The sequence below is a fragment of the Mustela lutreola genome, chromosome 1 (assembly GCF_030435805.1).
Source record: "Mustela lutreola isolate mMusLut2 chromosome 1, mMusLut2.pri, whole genome shotgun sequence".
Lineage (NCBI taxonomy): Eukaryota > Metazoa > Chordata > Mammalia > Carnivora > Mustelidae > Mustela > Mustela lutreola.
The window spans coordinates 149,774,068-149,789,164 of NC_081290.1; the positions used below are offsets into that span (position 1 = coordinate 149,774,068).

The following is a 15,097-nucleotide window of genomic DNA, read 5'->3' on the forward strand; positions in this document are numbered from 1 at the left end:
CCCAAGGAGCCTTGTTCAAGGTTGCAATGGGAAAACAGCTGCTGACATTGGCCCTCAAGACTTCTGTTGGTGACGACTGGTGTCTCTTCTTTTCTAGTTGACCATGTCGTGCCTGAGCCTGGGACAAGCCTGCTGGCAGCCTTCGACCAGTGGAGGGAATGGGCTGACAGCAAGTCGTGCTGTGACTACTCTCTGCACGTGGATATCACTGAGTGGCATAAGGGCATCCAGGAGGAGATGGAGGCTCTGGTGAAGGACCACGGTAGGTTGTGCTGACCAGTGGGCTCTGGGGAGAGTCCACCTTCGGTGCCTGAGCCAGTGCAGCTCTGTGAAGGATTGCTCTGTGAATCTCGCTAGCAGATCCCTTTTGTGCCTTACCTCCTCATCTGCCAGGAGAGAGGGTTGCAGCTAGGGCCCACTGGAGATGACCATACCCAGTGCAGTAGCAGAAGCTTCTGTGGACATGAGACCTTGAGCCTCACCATGGGGACTGGTTCTTATGGAACAGCTGCTCACAGCTTACTGGCTTGAGGGAACTGCACCCAGCCAGGTTGCAGAGTTGAGGCCAAGGATTTGGGCAGTCATGGGGCGGGGGCCCAGGATGCTGAGTGGGGGACTCTGGAAAGCTCTTTGTACAGACCCATAAGAACCAGGATAAGATTTGAGGGTGAGGAGCCTCTGGGACAACCTGAACAGTCTTTCTTTCTTTCTTTTTTAAACAAAGATTTATTTATGTATTTTAGAGGAAGTGAGAGTGGCAGCAGGAGGAGTAGAAGGCGAGAGAGAATGTCAAGCAGCCTCCCCTTGGAGCGCAGAGCCCGATGCAGGGCTTGATCTCATGACCCTGAGATCGTGACCTGAGCCAAAACCAAGACTCAAGCCATGTAACTACCTGAGCCACTCAGGTCTCCAAGTTCTTTTTTATTCCATAGGACTATTTTAGGGAGTAGGATTCCAGAGGTTGGGCCCTGGAAGATTCACGGGGAGGCTGGAGGAAAGGGAACTACCTCAAGGTATCTCTGGAACCGTTTTGTCCAAAGGAACCTCGAGAGTTCGGGTGTTATCGCCAAATCCCATGATCTGCTGGGGCCCTCTGGAGCTTGGCTATAGGCTAGACTCCTGGGGTGACATGTTGACCTCACTGGATCTTAACTGTCAGGGATGCACCTGTTGCTCTCAGGTTCCAAGACTTCTAAGCTCAGAAGTACCATGAGCTGTGAGTAAAATAGCAGGAGGGAAATCTCCAGGCATGGGTATGACAGGTATCCATAAACGTGGCAGAAAACACCCAGAATGAAAGTCTGGACTCCTATGACCTTGGGAATTAGCTTAAATTTTTTAAGTCTCAATTTTAGAAAAATCTCTCACATGAGAGTATTAGACTAGATATCCTAAGATTCTTTCTGGTATGAAGATCCCACCTAAAAGAAAGTAGGTCACCCTTGACCTTTCTTATTTTTGAGAATACTGAGGCCCCTGAGGGTTTAACTTTCCATACTGAAAGTAAATTGACTTCAGATCAGCCAGGAGGGTTCCCATAGGAACTGTTGCCTGGCAGGAGAGAAAGGCTGGGATGTCCTGAGCCATTGAACCTGGGGCAGCGTCCAGCACCCCAGGTGGCGTGAATTAAGCTCCAGGACTAGAAGGTTGTCAGTGCAGTGGTATATGTTTGTGATGGATGTGGGAGAGGGATGTCCGGTCTGGTGCCTCGGTGACAAGGACTCTGAAATGTCAGGGTGAGAATTGCGACATGGGCTTATTGGACCCTTTCTTACTTAAAAGGTTTCTAAAAAATCAGCTTGGAGTAGTTGATTTACCAAAGACGAGGCATTTATTACAGATCTTCATCCCGCCGAATCTTCTCATTTGTGTTCTTAAAGTCCTGACAGTTGAGGGCAGCTTTTATTTTTTAATTTTTTAAATTGTGGTAAAATACAGCATAACCTAAATTTTGCCATCTGAGTCACTTTTAAATGTACAGTCCAGTGGGCAATCATTATACTCTCCATCCCCAGAACTTTTAATCTTTCCAAACAGGAACTCCACACCTGTTAAACACAAACCCCAACCCCTCACCCCTGCCCCCTCCTCTAACCCCTGGTAAAGCCCAATTCTCTGTCTCTGTAAGTTTGACATATAAATGCAGTCCTGCATGTCTGTCCTTTAATGACCGGCATATTTTCCTTCGCATCATGTCCTCAGGGTTCATCCATGTGACAGGATTTCCGTCCTGTTGTATGGCTGCATGACATTTCGTGTATCCATTCATCTGTCAGTGGACACTTCTGCCCTTTGGCTGTTGTGAGTAACAGCGCTGTGTATCTGGTTGGATATACAAAGCAGGCAACTTCCAGTTTCAATAAACTTAGAGAATAACTGTCAGGATACTAAAAAGCACTTTTGCACCCCAGTCTTAGTTTTTTTGTTTTTTGTTTTTACCAACTCTTTATGTTTTACCTCATGTGCTTTATCCTTGTTTCTCTGCTCTGTCTCTGTGTGTCTCTCTCTCCTGTCCTTCCTCTCTTTATTTCTCTCTCTATACACATATGGCACTGTATCATATTTTTCTTACTTGCTTCTGGATTATTTGGTTTATGCATTAAAGTCACATTTCTGCCTCTATTTTGTCTATCCACTAGGGGTAAATTCCTTCCTTGTGTACATGGCTTTCAAGGATCGCTTCCAGCTAACTGATTCCCAGGTAAGGAAAGTAGGCTTTCTGCCCAAGCTCACGGGCATTTAGTACATTGGGTCCAATGCTGTTGTCTTGGAAGCTGCCTCCAGTGTATGTCCCTTAGCTTCGTGGGAATGACTAGTGGATGAGGGCCCTGGGGTAACTTTACCTTTAGGGAGGTTATGACCCCAGTGTCCTGGCCACCCCCTAGGACTGGTGTTCCACCAGGCTCTGGAGTAGGCCTTGGAGCTCCCTCTTTGGGACAACATGGCCCAGAGGTGTCCTCCATGAGCCTCACCTACTCCCCGTCCTTTAGGTCATGCCTCCTCTTGATTCCTGAGTGGTCCTGCTCTGCCACGGGGGGCCAGAAGCCTTGACCTTGGGGCTTGTCAAGAGAGCTGGCTTGAGTAGGAGCAGCCATGGGTGCTGTTTCTGACTCCTGTGACTGGCAGAGGCATGGCTGTGCTTGTAAACAGGGAGATGGAAACCCCTGTCTCTGTTCTCCCCCCCAGATCTATGAAGTCCTGAGCGTGATTCGGGATATCGGTGCCATCGCCCAAGTCCATGCAGAAAACGGTGACATCATTGCAGAGGTACGGCGCTTTCCTCCTTGTGCTGTCTTCGTGACCTACAGGGCGAGCGGCGGGCTCGGGAAAGGGAAGGCACTCTGTAGGCCAGCTGCAAGGAGGAAAAAAGCAGGGTGACCCAGTGCCACTGTCCTAGGGCCCAGGGCTGGCAGTCTCACTGGCAGCACGGATGTTGGTGACACGCACCTTCCTGTGTTTTATGGGACTCTCCGCCTGTTCCCTTTCCACAGAGGAGCCATTTGTCCCGGTGCTGGCACGGAGCTGCCTCCGGGGTGGGCAGGATGGGCGGGATGGGTGACCCCCACACAGACCTTTGACACTGTGGCCCAGGGCTGGGCACACATGGGGTTTCAGCATCCCAGGGGAAGAGCTGAACACACTTGGGAGCTCAGGTAGGGCTGGGGACAGTGTAGTGAGCCCTTCTATTCCCGAGGTCCTGGGATGAGAGCTGAGCGGTTAGCAGGGTCGTTTTTTACATCTTACCTGAGTAACTTTTTGGGTCAAAGATCTCTAGCCATCAGACCCATGTGCAGTCCAGCTCTCACTGATGGCCTGGCTTTCTTTCAACCTTGCAGGAACAGCAGAGGATCCTGGATCTGGGCATCACAGGCCCCGAGGGTCATGTGCTGAGCCGGCCTGAGGAGGTGAACATCTGTTGAATGGGACGCGTGGCTCAGTATCCCCTGGGGGCTGCCAGAGCCACATAGAACCCACTTCCCGTCGAGACTGGGGCTTCTCAGGATCTGAATTTGGGCCCTCTGAGAAGTCACAGGTTACATGTGTGGGTGTCTATGTAGGCAGTGTGAAGTCCTCGCCTGAGCTGTAGAGGAGAGCCGTGGGGATTGTTTAGCTGGAGGCTCTCCCTTGTGTCTCTGAGCCACCACGTCCTTTCTTGGGTAGACACAAACAGCTTCTTATTAGCCTCCTGCAATGTGGGTTTCGTGGTTCATAATGTGGGGCCTCCAGAATCTCACCATCGCCAGGACGTCGTCATGGGGATCTAAAAACTCTTCTAAATTGCTAAAGGGCATAAGGAGAATTGTCAGTTTTTCCATGGTAGGTCTGGGCGGGATATCAGCAGAGAGGGGCAGACAATCTTCCAGACACTGAGGGATCACAGAGCAGGAGCACACAGGGTGAGAGTCACTGTCTTGGATGGTTAGGCTAGTGAGACAGAAGGGAGGTACTCACATCATACATACTGGGGAGTCTGTTTTTCTAAACTTAGAATATGTGACCTTTTCGGAAATCGGCTGCTTGATGAAAGGCTCCGTGGAGGTCAGGCTTTTGTGGACCTGGTCAGCTCTCAGCAAAGAGAATGCTGGGTGTCTCATGGAAACCAACAGACTCTTCGTACAAGAGAGAAGTGACAGGCAGTGACAGTCCTCAAGGAGCTGGCTGTTGGCTTTAGCAGTAGGATTTTTCCTTATGGCAACAGGTGGAAGGAGATGCTTGATCAGAGGAGTATGAATGGGACCAGTGCCTGCAAAGCACAGAGCTTGAGAACGGGAGGTTCCCTCTGGCCCTGGGAAGGGTGCAGTTTCTGACCTGTGGTGCAGGGGCCACCGGCTCCCCCTAAGAAGAAGATAGATTTGTAAGGGTTTGGATCCAAAGGTGCCATCAAGATTGTCCGGGTTGGGGTGGGAGGGCAGGCTATCTATAGCTTTTTCCCTCTGACTTTGGGGAAAAAAGTGAGGCTGGAAAAGGAGAAAGAAAGTCAGAAAGAAGCTGGAAAAAGAGAAGGGGGAGGAGGCCCTTGGAATGTCCTGCACACACAGAGGATTTGTATTTCCTTGTCCTGCCCTTCTTCCTGTACATGCGCATGCACACAGACAGAAACAGACAGACACACACATAGAGACAGAGCCACAGACATACACACACACCAGGGCACCTTTGGCACCATCTGTGGCCCTCAGGACACCCTCCTCTTGTCAGCTGAAGGACAGAAACCGTGACATTTCCAGTACTGTCCGGTCCCGCTCCAGGCCTTAGGGTTCCTGTCACACCGTCCAACCTTCCACGCACACTAGAAAGCTGAAGGGCTGAGCTGGGGCTGGCACATGGGTGAGGGAGGTTGAAAGTGACTCTTGTGGCCCCTGTGCGTGCTGTCGCTGGGGCTGGTGGACAGGGACTGATCGGAGAGAGAGGGCGATAATCCCCGTCGCTGATGCTCAGAGTATCCAAGGCTGGCTTTGTACACTAGTGTGTACATGTAACATATACACACATGTGTACACATGTATACACACATACTGGGAATGCTTGCCCTTGCATGTTTGCACGCATGCACCTGTGTGTGCATGTGCACACAAACGCACACTGGGGAGCCCCAGCTCACTATAAAGCTGGTGGGCCCCTGTAACCAGTGATGACACCTGGCTCAGAGAGTGTGCTCTCCCCTTTGTCCAGTTGTCCTAGTTGCAGGTGGGGGAGGAGATGTTGCCCTCTGAGAAGAGCCAGTGCCACTTACCTTGGTTCACGAAGCTACTTCTGAGAGCCAGAATCTTGTTGAACTTGTAAGAGCCTTCCTGGGGGCTTGCTTTGCTTTTTCCTTCTGTCTGTCCTAGTATCCCCAGATCCCTGCAGACTTAAACACAAGATGCAAGCCCAGGGTTTGTGAAATGGGCAAAAGCTATTGGATGAGAGTTGTTCTCGTTGCTCTTTTGACCGCTAAAGTCAAACCCGTTCTTCCACGATCAGACACAGGAGGTTTCCCTTGTAGCAGTTGTTGCGTGGAGAATTTCGACATCCCCAGCCGTGGATTATGAGGCTTCCTTTGGGGACTGGCAGGTCTGGAGTGCTCCGATTTGAGGAGCTCTGGGCTTTTGGGCAGCGCCCTGTTGTCTCACAAGAGGCTGTAGTGGATGCTTTCCAGGGTCCCCTGCTTCTTAGCTGATCAGAAGCTCCCTCTCGGCCCCAGCATTTGGTTCTTCCCCTGAGCAGATGCACCCTTAAGGACAGCCCCTTGAGCTAGCAGGCATGAGCCGCCACCTTCTCCCACAGCTCCTGGTGATGACTTTTCTATTTGTTTCGGGGCATCTGTCGTGTGTTAGACCCTCTGTGGATAAAAAAGAGAAGAGAGCAGGAGCTTGAGCTAGGCAGGGCAGTGAGGGAAATCCAGCCCGCTTGCCACCAGCAGCCGTTGACCTCATAGGAACACGTCCTTCCTTCCCGTGTCGTGCCCTGTCGCCACATCGTGGTGGTTAACTTGGCTCGGTTCTCCCCAGGCCCAGCTGGGAAGATGGAGAGGAGACACCACCGGGGATGTGGAAATCTAGAAATGGCCTGGCCGCCCGGTGGTACCCCGTGTGCATAATGACCGGGCCTGCTGGGACAGCAAGACAAACGCGGAGGGGCTTGAGGCTGAGATGGGGAGGAAGAGACAGGTGGAGAGTAAGTAGGGAGGGAAGACTGTGATGGGCTCTGGGCTGGAAGACTGGCAGCAGGGAGGAAAGTGGGAGACACAGGGATGAGGGTGACAGGGACAAAATACCATTTCCAGAGAAGGGAGCTTTCCAGCGGGGCCCTGTCGGAAGTGCGGCTGGGCTATGAGACATGGAGGACGGGCGTGCGAGGGTGTGTGGTGTACAGACACTGCTGTGTATCCTGATTGTCTGGTGCATACCGACACTGTTGTGTGTTCCTAGGTGAGTGGCTGTCCTCTCTGGATCTTGGGGTGCCTGACCTTAAAAAATCAGCAAGGCTGGATGACCTCTCCAACCCCTTGATAACTCTACTGAGATAAACACAATTTTTAAAAAAAAATTTTTGAGCTGTAATAGTATTTTCACAATATTTCAAGTGGGTGTTGTTTAAATCCATTCACTGCGTGTAAGGGGTATGCACAGGTACACACAGAAGGGTAAATGTGGATCCCTTGACGGTTCTGGAAGGAACCCAGAAACTTGGGGTTTAAGTGACCTCTTTGCATGAGGTAACCTTGTAGTCAGGCCTGTGCCCTCACCGGGGCATGTGCTGTGGCGGGGGAGGGGTCAGAGCTCCCCTCACGGAGGATGAGCAAATCCACACAGGGCCCAGGGATGCCCATCCTGCAGGCCCCCCCATAGAACTGGCACTTTTCGCTCCATTTACTTCCTCGTTGGTCTGATTTCACATTCCAGTTCACCCAGGACAGTCCCAGCCCGTGCCCGTTGCTCCCATGCCGTTATTAATAGTGCCTCTGTTCACTTTCAGAAGTGTTGGTGTTGGGCCCATTAGTTGGGTTAGTCACTGGCGCCCCTGGGAAGCCGTGAGGCTTCTAGAGAAGTCCTTTGCACGCTTCACACTGTGGACTCTTGAAGTGACCTCAGAGATTCCGGCCGTCCCTCCTCTGTGCTGCCCCTGGCCCGAGGCACTTCTGTTGTAACTGGAGTCAGGGAGAAGGCGGGCGGGTGGCTCAGCTATTCCAGGAATTAAAAACATTTGGAGGTTTAATGAGCTTTTGCAAGAGCCATTTGGTTTGCCGTTGAATTTTGAGGCCCCTCTCTTTACATAGCTGATGCCCGAAAGGGCCAACGTGAATGAAGTTGTCTTCGTTTATGAAATTAGATTACCAGTTAATGCCATTGTAGAACTTCAGCTCTTGGTCCAGCTCCTGTAGAAGCTTGGTTGGCTAAGATAATTCAGTTAGGAGCTCAGCTACCTCTTAGGAAAAGTAGCAGCTCGCTTTAACTGTTAACATACAATACAGTAATTTATTTGCTCAGTAAAGATTTTGAGGCGCTGCTGTGTACCAGGCACTACACTGGGAACTCTTGGGGGTGGGGCACAGAAGATACAAAAAATCTGAGTTGAACTGGCCCCTTGGTGTGAGGTGTTGAAGTCCCAGCTTCTGCCAGGATTTAGGGAGGGAACAAAAGGCTTTTTGAGAGCCATCATTCTACCATTGCACGGGCTCTGCACTTGTCCGTTCTAACACATATATCTGTAGGGTATACCTTGCGCTCAGTAGTCTTACTTGGCCAGGTAGTCAGCAGCAATCACTTGGGGTCTCTGGGTTATTATTCGTTGAAGCATCAGGTTTAAGGAATCGTGAATTGGAACAGCTCTCCCATCCCGCACTGAGGCTCATACCAGCCTGTGCAGCCACAGACATGTTACCCATACTGAAGACCATGGCTTGCCGCAAATCTGCCTGTTCCCAGAGCCCTGTAAGGTCACATTGCTCCTTGCGTCCCATTTATGAGTGTCAGATAGAAGCCCAGCACAAAAATCTCATCCCTGGATGGCTTGACTCAAGACCCTGCAGCTGGAAGGAATGCACTGACTTGGGGGCAATCCCTATCCGTGCCCGGTGGTTTTCTCAGAGGAGCAAGCATTAAAAATCACCTAGAGCTCTTAAAACCCACATTCTGGGTCCCATCCCCAGAGTTACTGATCCGCTGGTTCCGGGAAGGGCTGGAGAGTCTGCATTTCTTATCAGCTCCCGGCTGATGCTGATGGTGTAGGTCTGCTGGGCACCCTTCCAGCCACTCACAGGGTCTCGGAAGGAATTGCCCCATCATTTCCACCCACCTGTTTTGAGTGACCCTGGGAAAGTCCCATCCCCCTCCTGTGATGCTGCTCAGGGCAAAACCCTGAGGACGTGGTGGCAGCCTCTCATTCCTCTCCGCCTCCCTTGGTGGGTTGAGGGTGCAGACTGGGCACAGCTCTCACATCCACGTGCTCCTCTGCAGGTCGAGGCTGAAGCCGTGAACCGCTCGATTACCATCGCCAACCAGACCAACTGCCCCCTGTACGTTACCAAGGTGATGAGCAAGAGTGCGGCCGAAGTCATCGCCCAGGCCCGGAAAAAGGGTGAGTGTTGCCTTACCGGCTGTCTGACTGAGGGCAGGTTCGCGAGGGAGGCAGGCGTCTCCTTTTCCAGACCTGCGTGCCAAGTGGGCTGTGTTCATCACGTTCCAGCATTAACCTAATTACCACCGAGCGAGGCGGGGAGCTCCAGTTTCTCCGTCTGTTCCACTGCGGCCACCTCGTCACCGTCTATTTAAAGCCGCGCACAAAGAGTGGGTGGGTGAGCACATTTCCCTTCCGCCCCCGCCCCCATAGACAAGTTGGCCTTGACTTGATGCAGTCTCCATAAACTAGGCACACAGATGGCGTCCGTGTCCATCTGCCCCAGAGTCCTTCTGGAGAGCATTCTATTGCAAAATGAGTCCCTGCTCTGTGGCTGGTAGTGATTTCTGCCCGGGTGAGTAAGACAGTGTTGTGAGGGCGTAGGGCAGAGAGCGTTTTGCCCCCAGGCCCTCCTCATGTCTAGTTCTCTGAGTGCTTGAGTCGCTCCCTGTAAATTATATTGACCTATTTGGGGCTGAGGCTGGCACTAGGGAGCCCATTGAGAAGGTTCTTGGGAGCTAGTTGACTAAGTACAGCCTCCCTTGCTGCTTCCAAAGGTTGGTCCGTGGCACCCCTTATACGTTATGAATGCAACAGACCTCTCCTGTCATCTGCCATGGTTTTGAGTCCTCACACCACCCACGTGTCCTGGGCTTGGTAGTCCAGGTTTGCGGACAGCCCAATGGCACCTGGTTTGTGAGGGTGCACGTCCTGGCCTCATCATTGCTCTCCTGATCTTTGTCTGGCTTTCTCCTGGTCTCTCTCTCGTTCTCTCTTTCTGTCCCTTTATCTCTGTGTTTTTCTTTCTCTGCCAAGAAGGGAGCGGTGTGACCTTTATGCTTCTGTTTCCAGTTTTCTGCGGGATGTGATCGCATGCAGAAGGACCGTAGAAGTCCTTCAATGGTGGGTGACTTGGTGCGAGTCCTAGAACAGATTGCTCAATGACCACTGAGTCAGCTTGTCCCCAGAGATGATGGCTTCCAGACGGACCCAGCAGTTCCCTGCCCGGGCTCCTTGGAGCTCTCCCGGGGGCCTCTGCCCAGAGGCTTGGCCACGCAGGGTTGCTGTGTTCCTATCCTCCTGGACACCTGCCCTCTCCTGGCTGCTAGTAGGAATTGCCTTTTCGAAGTAAAGCGACAGTCACTGGAGTAAGGCATCCACTCAGAATCAGCGTGGAGTTGTTTTCTGGGAGATGCTGTGGATGATCTCTGTCAGTGACCCGCCCTCGCCTGGGCCCTTTGTCTTTCTGGGCACATGTTTGCTTCAGCCTCAGCCCCCAACACTGATCACAGAACCACTGCTTCCACGGAGCATGGGGACAGTTGGCACAGTGTCTGGAAAGAGGAAGTGAGTGGGTAGCTTTAGTTATTTTAGGAACCATGCTGTACCCAGATGATGATAATAGGCAAGGAGTTAAGAGTCTCCTGGGGCATAGGGCATAGGGCATTTTAACATAATTTTAATATAATTTAACGTTCCATTTAACAGAATGGAAAACCCGAGAACCTGCTTTCTGATTCAGACTTTTCACTTGTCCAAATAGGAGGGTGGAGGAGTCAGTCTCTGAGAACTTGGTTTTGGCGGCTGGCGCCAGCCCTGATCTGGGGCTCAGAGTGCTGGCCTGTGAGCCAGCTTGGCGGGCAGCTCAGGGGCTTCTCCTTCCCGTGCCTCAGTTTCCTTATTTGAAAAGATGAGATGGAGTATGTTACTGAAAAGTCCAGCCCCGCTCTAATACTCTCACCTCAGTGCCTGATGAGTCCCTCTGTCGTCTTTTGGACTTTGACCCTGTGTATGCATTGGGCAGTGAGCACTAAGAAGGGACTACTTTGGTCTGTTCCAGAACCTTCCACCTGTGAGTCCTCAGTGTGGTGCCTCCAACACAGTTCCTGCGGTGGCTTTTGCATTCCAACCGACCTTCTGTAGTCTGTGGAACCCTTTGCTTTCCTTGGGCCCGAGCTGCCAGAAGGGAATTTCCGGTGCATTTGGGTGCTAATGAGCAAGAATTAGAGATCCTTGCTTGCTTGTGGGCTCTTAAGGCTCTTTCCGTCTTGTTGGAACTTCATCATAACAACTTTGGGAGGCAGCCCGGGCAGGAATTTTTGTGCTTTGGTTTACTTTGCAGCTGAGTAAACCGAAGCTCAGAGCTAGTGTGTGGTAGGATTGGGCTTGATTGTCAGGTGCCTGACTTTAGGCCTGAAGAGCCACATGAGTAGCTTCATGTCTTGAGATTATTTTTAAATGAGCAGTGCTGGTATGTGTTGGGGTTTAGCTTCTTTCTTTCTTTCTTTCTATTTTTTTTGAAGATTTTATTTATTTGACACAGAGAGAGGGAACATACAACCAGGGGGTGTAGCAGGCAGAGGGAGAAGGAGAAGCAGGCTCCCCGCAGAGCAGGGAGCCCGATGTGGTCTCTATCCCAGGACCTCAGAATCATGACCTGAGCTGAAGGCAGATGTTTAACTGACTGAGGCACCCAGGTGTCCCCATTGGGGTTTTGTTTCTTGACAAACCTGTAGAAACTTGAGCTTGTGGGACTCCTGGGTGGCTCAGTGGGTTAAAGCATCTGCCTTCAGCTCAGGTCATGATCCTGTGGTCCTGGGATCAAGCCCCACATCGGGCTCTCTGCTCACAGGGAGCATGCTTCCTCCTCTCTTTCTCTGCCTGCCTCTCTGCCTACTTGTGATCTCTGTCTGTCAAATAAATAAATAAAATCTTAAAAAAAAAAAAAGAAACTTGAGCTTGTCACCTAGTAGAGTTGTGTGTAATACAGAAGTAAAGATTCCCAAACAACCAAGAAGGAAGTAGGATAAGGTTTTATTACACATTTGTGTTCTGGGATCAGTGTGTCCTGTCCTGGATCAAATCTCAGCTCGCATGCATGAGGATGTGATGCCAGGCAGCTCCCATACCATCACTAGATCTCATTTTCTGCGAGGGCAGGGGCTAGCGATAGTGACTTATCTTGTAGGGTGAAGATGGCACCTAACAGAGTTGATAGGCCTACAGACGTTTATAATAACTCCCCACTGTTCTCATGGTCAAAGAGTAAAGGGTTGGTTGGAAGTATAGCAAGGATGCCTGCTGATCCAGGTTAGGGGTTTTCTGCTAAGGATTCTAGTTCAGGTGCGTTCTTCCGGTCCCCAATGGCAGGTGGTAAGGCACTGCCAGTTTTCTGCTGCTCCTTGTCTTCATCTGTAAAATGGATACATGAAATCTTCATTTATTCAGCAAACTTTTATTATGTGATCTCGCAGACTTTTGCACTGGAGGCGAGACATGGTCCCAGCCCTCAGCTCCTTCGCTCGTTGGGGTGGGACACTTGGATAGAAAGTCATAATGGGAAATGCTCAGTTGCACACCAGGTATGGTTAGAACACACAGAGGAAGGGGCCACTGTTTACAGACACACCCCACCTGTCTCAGGGAGATCAGGCTGCATAAGGGGACTCAACATTTCTCTACAGTGGGAGCGGTTGAAAGACCGTGATTTTATGTCTTCTTAATGCCCATGTGCTTCTCCACCTAGAAGGCTGCTGGTCCTAAGTCTGAGACAGGAGGTCTATGGGCTAGTAAGGATGGGAGATGGCCATAAGTGAGAAGATATTCTATGTGCACTAGACCCAGCGCAACCACCTGCTGTCCTTCCATCTCCCGGAGAGACGGCATCATTTGGGCTGTTCCTCTGTGCTGTGCCCATCAGCAGGACTACGTATCATCCACCCCATTCTGCAGATAAGGAAATGAAGACACAGCCTGGAAAAATATATTGGGGGCAGCTTTTCCTCTTCAGAAGAACTTAGACATTGGTCAATTCAGTAGGCTCATTTCGTGGAAGAGAAGTTCAAATGCAGAAAGTAAATATCTTGCCCCAGCCCATGGTTCCAGACGCCTGGCCACCTTTTCTCATTGAGGGTCCAGGGTGGGGATTTCTCTAGAAATGGCTCCCTCAGACTCCGCTTTGTCCACGAATGGAATCTAGCATGGCTGCTGGTGCCTTCTGTGTAGGAATGGTAGTGTGTCAGCTGTGCCTGATAACCTCATCTGACAGACGTCTTTCTCCATCCTCCTCACCCCACCCCTGTAACTCAGAGGCAGATCAGAGGCGGATATGTTCAGAACATCTGGTGACTGCTGAGGCATGTTAAACCCTGAGAACCCAAGCTGGAACCAAAACTTCCTATGCCCTGTGGGTCAATCGGAATGACTCCAGCGTCGTGAGAAACTTGTGTTCGTGGGGCCCGTGAGGACCACCCCAACTTGGGGATGAAGCCTTAGCATTACGTTAATTCACAACTTAATGATCTTGACATATGGGTTGGCTTGTGAATGTCATAAAGTCTCACCAAAATCTGGGTTAGGGCTCTTCAGAGAAACAGAGCCCATATATGTCTATGGAGAGGCAGGGAGGGCAGGGGAAGAGAAGAAGGAAGGAGAGAGAGAATGAGGGGTAGGGGAAGAGGAGGAGAGAGAAGCAGACGGGTCTGAAGCAAGAGGCTCTCAGGGTTGTGGGTGCTGTGAGGTCTGAACCCAGGCAGGCCCACGGACTCGGAAGATTCGAGGTCGCGCGGCCCGAGCCCGAGGCTGTCTAGAGGCAGACTTCCTTCCCAGTCAGGGCCCTTGCCAGGCTGGGAGTTAGTGCCGTGTTGTCGTGTAGCCACTTGCAGGATGAGACTCTGGGGTTGGTTTCCAGCCATCTGAACTCCGAGACTACCGGAGATAAGGCTCTCTTTCAGGGCAGATGTGGAAACTTTTGTGTCATTTCTGTAGCGCTCGGGCCGGGAGTCTGAATCGCCGGACTCATCCTTTTCTTTCCCCACTTTGCCCAGTGTCATCAGGAAGAACCAGCCACTCTTGTTAGACTCAGTTTGACAGAAATGTTCTACGGAATCAAATCCACGGTCAACCCAAACTTAGCCTCTTCTGAGACGTATTTGATAGGGGAATCCAGTGGTGATATTTTATGCATATCTGTTGACCCAGCACGCCATGGACTGGTTATCCGTGGAGAGCCCCTAGGCTGTTGAATTCTGGCTGTGGGCTCTCTGAGAGGAGAGGGAGAGTGGTTCTGTGTGTGTGTGTGTGTGTGTGTGTGTGTGTGTGTGTGTGTCCCTGTCGATTTTTTTTTTTTTAAGATATTTATTTATTTATTTGACAGAGATCACAAGTAGGCAGAGAAGCAGGCAGAGAGAGAGGAGGAAGCAGGCTCCCTGCTGAGCAGAGAGCCCGATGGATGTGGCGCTCCATCCCAGGACCCTGGGATCATGACCTGAGCCAAAGGCAGAGGCTTTAACCCACTGAGCCACCCAGGTGCCCCCCCACCCCCCCTCCCGTTAATTTCTTACTCTGCTTTCATGGCTGCTTTTTGAGATACACATATGTGGTTTCCCATTGTTTCCACTCTGGATTTGTCCTCCTGCTTCTCGTTCATGGGAAATGACCTAACTGTCAGAGCCGGGAGCTGTCAAATACTTCTAAACCCCAGCCTCGCATTTATTCTCCCCGGATGCACTCAGGCCCCGGGCTCCTGGTGAACAAACACCACCGCCAGGGCCTTACAGTTCCCGTCCATGCTAGAGGGCCTGCCAGAGGCTGGCTTGGGGTCACATCCTTCAGTTCAGACTTTGCCTGGAGAAGAAAATCACGAGGGTCTAACTGCTGCCAAGGAAGAGTCAGCAGTGTGTTTGGAGGAGTGCGTGAAGGCAATTTCAGCTTATTTCATGGTTTATTATTATTGGGAGTTCTCTGTGGCACGCACTTTAGTGTGGTCTGTGGCCTGGCGCAGGTCCAAAAGCTCATCCACGGCTCCCTTCCATATAGGGTTTATAAAATGGGAGAGGTGCCCTGGGCAGCCATTAGGACAGAGGGGTGGAGCCCCGTACTGGTGGTCCCACATCTCCCTGGAGGTGGAGGTCCCCTACAGGATGGTTTAACTCCTGCCCTGCCTTTGGGGGCTGAAGAAAAGAAATCAACCGAGAACTAGCAAGGACCTCTGAATCCC

At 51.3% G+C, this 15,097-nt stretch overlaps 1 protein-coding gene across 2 annotated transcripts in view; it reads left to right on the top strand.

The window, feature by feature from the left end:
• Positions 1 to 15,097, top strand: part of DPYSL2 (dihydropyrimidinase like 2) — a 128,298-nt gene that overhangs the window by 97,707 nt on the left and 15,494 nt on the right. For both annotated transcript variants that reach the window (XM_059176324.1, XM_059176325.1), the window contains exons 4-8: positions 98 to 262; positions 2,640 to 2,701; positions 3,187 to 3,267; positions 3,837 to 3,905; positions 8,940 to 9,060. In XM_059176324.1, the coding sequence (XP_059032307.1) occupies positions 98 to 262; positions 2,640 to 2,701; positions 3,187 to 3,267; positions 3,837 to 3,905; positions 8,940 to 9,060 (498 nt within the window). The remainder of the gene's footprint in view (positions 1 to 97; positions 263 to 2,639; positions 2,702 to 3,186; positions 3,268 to 3,836; positions 3,906 to 8,939; positions 9,061 to 15,097) is intronic.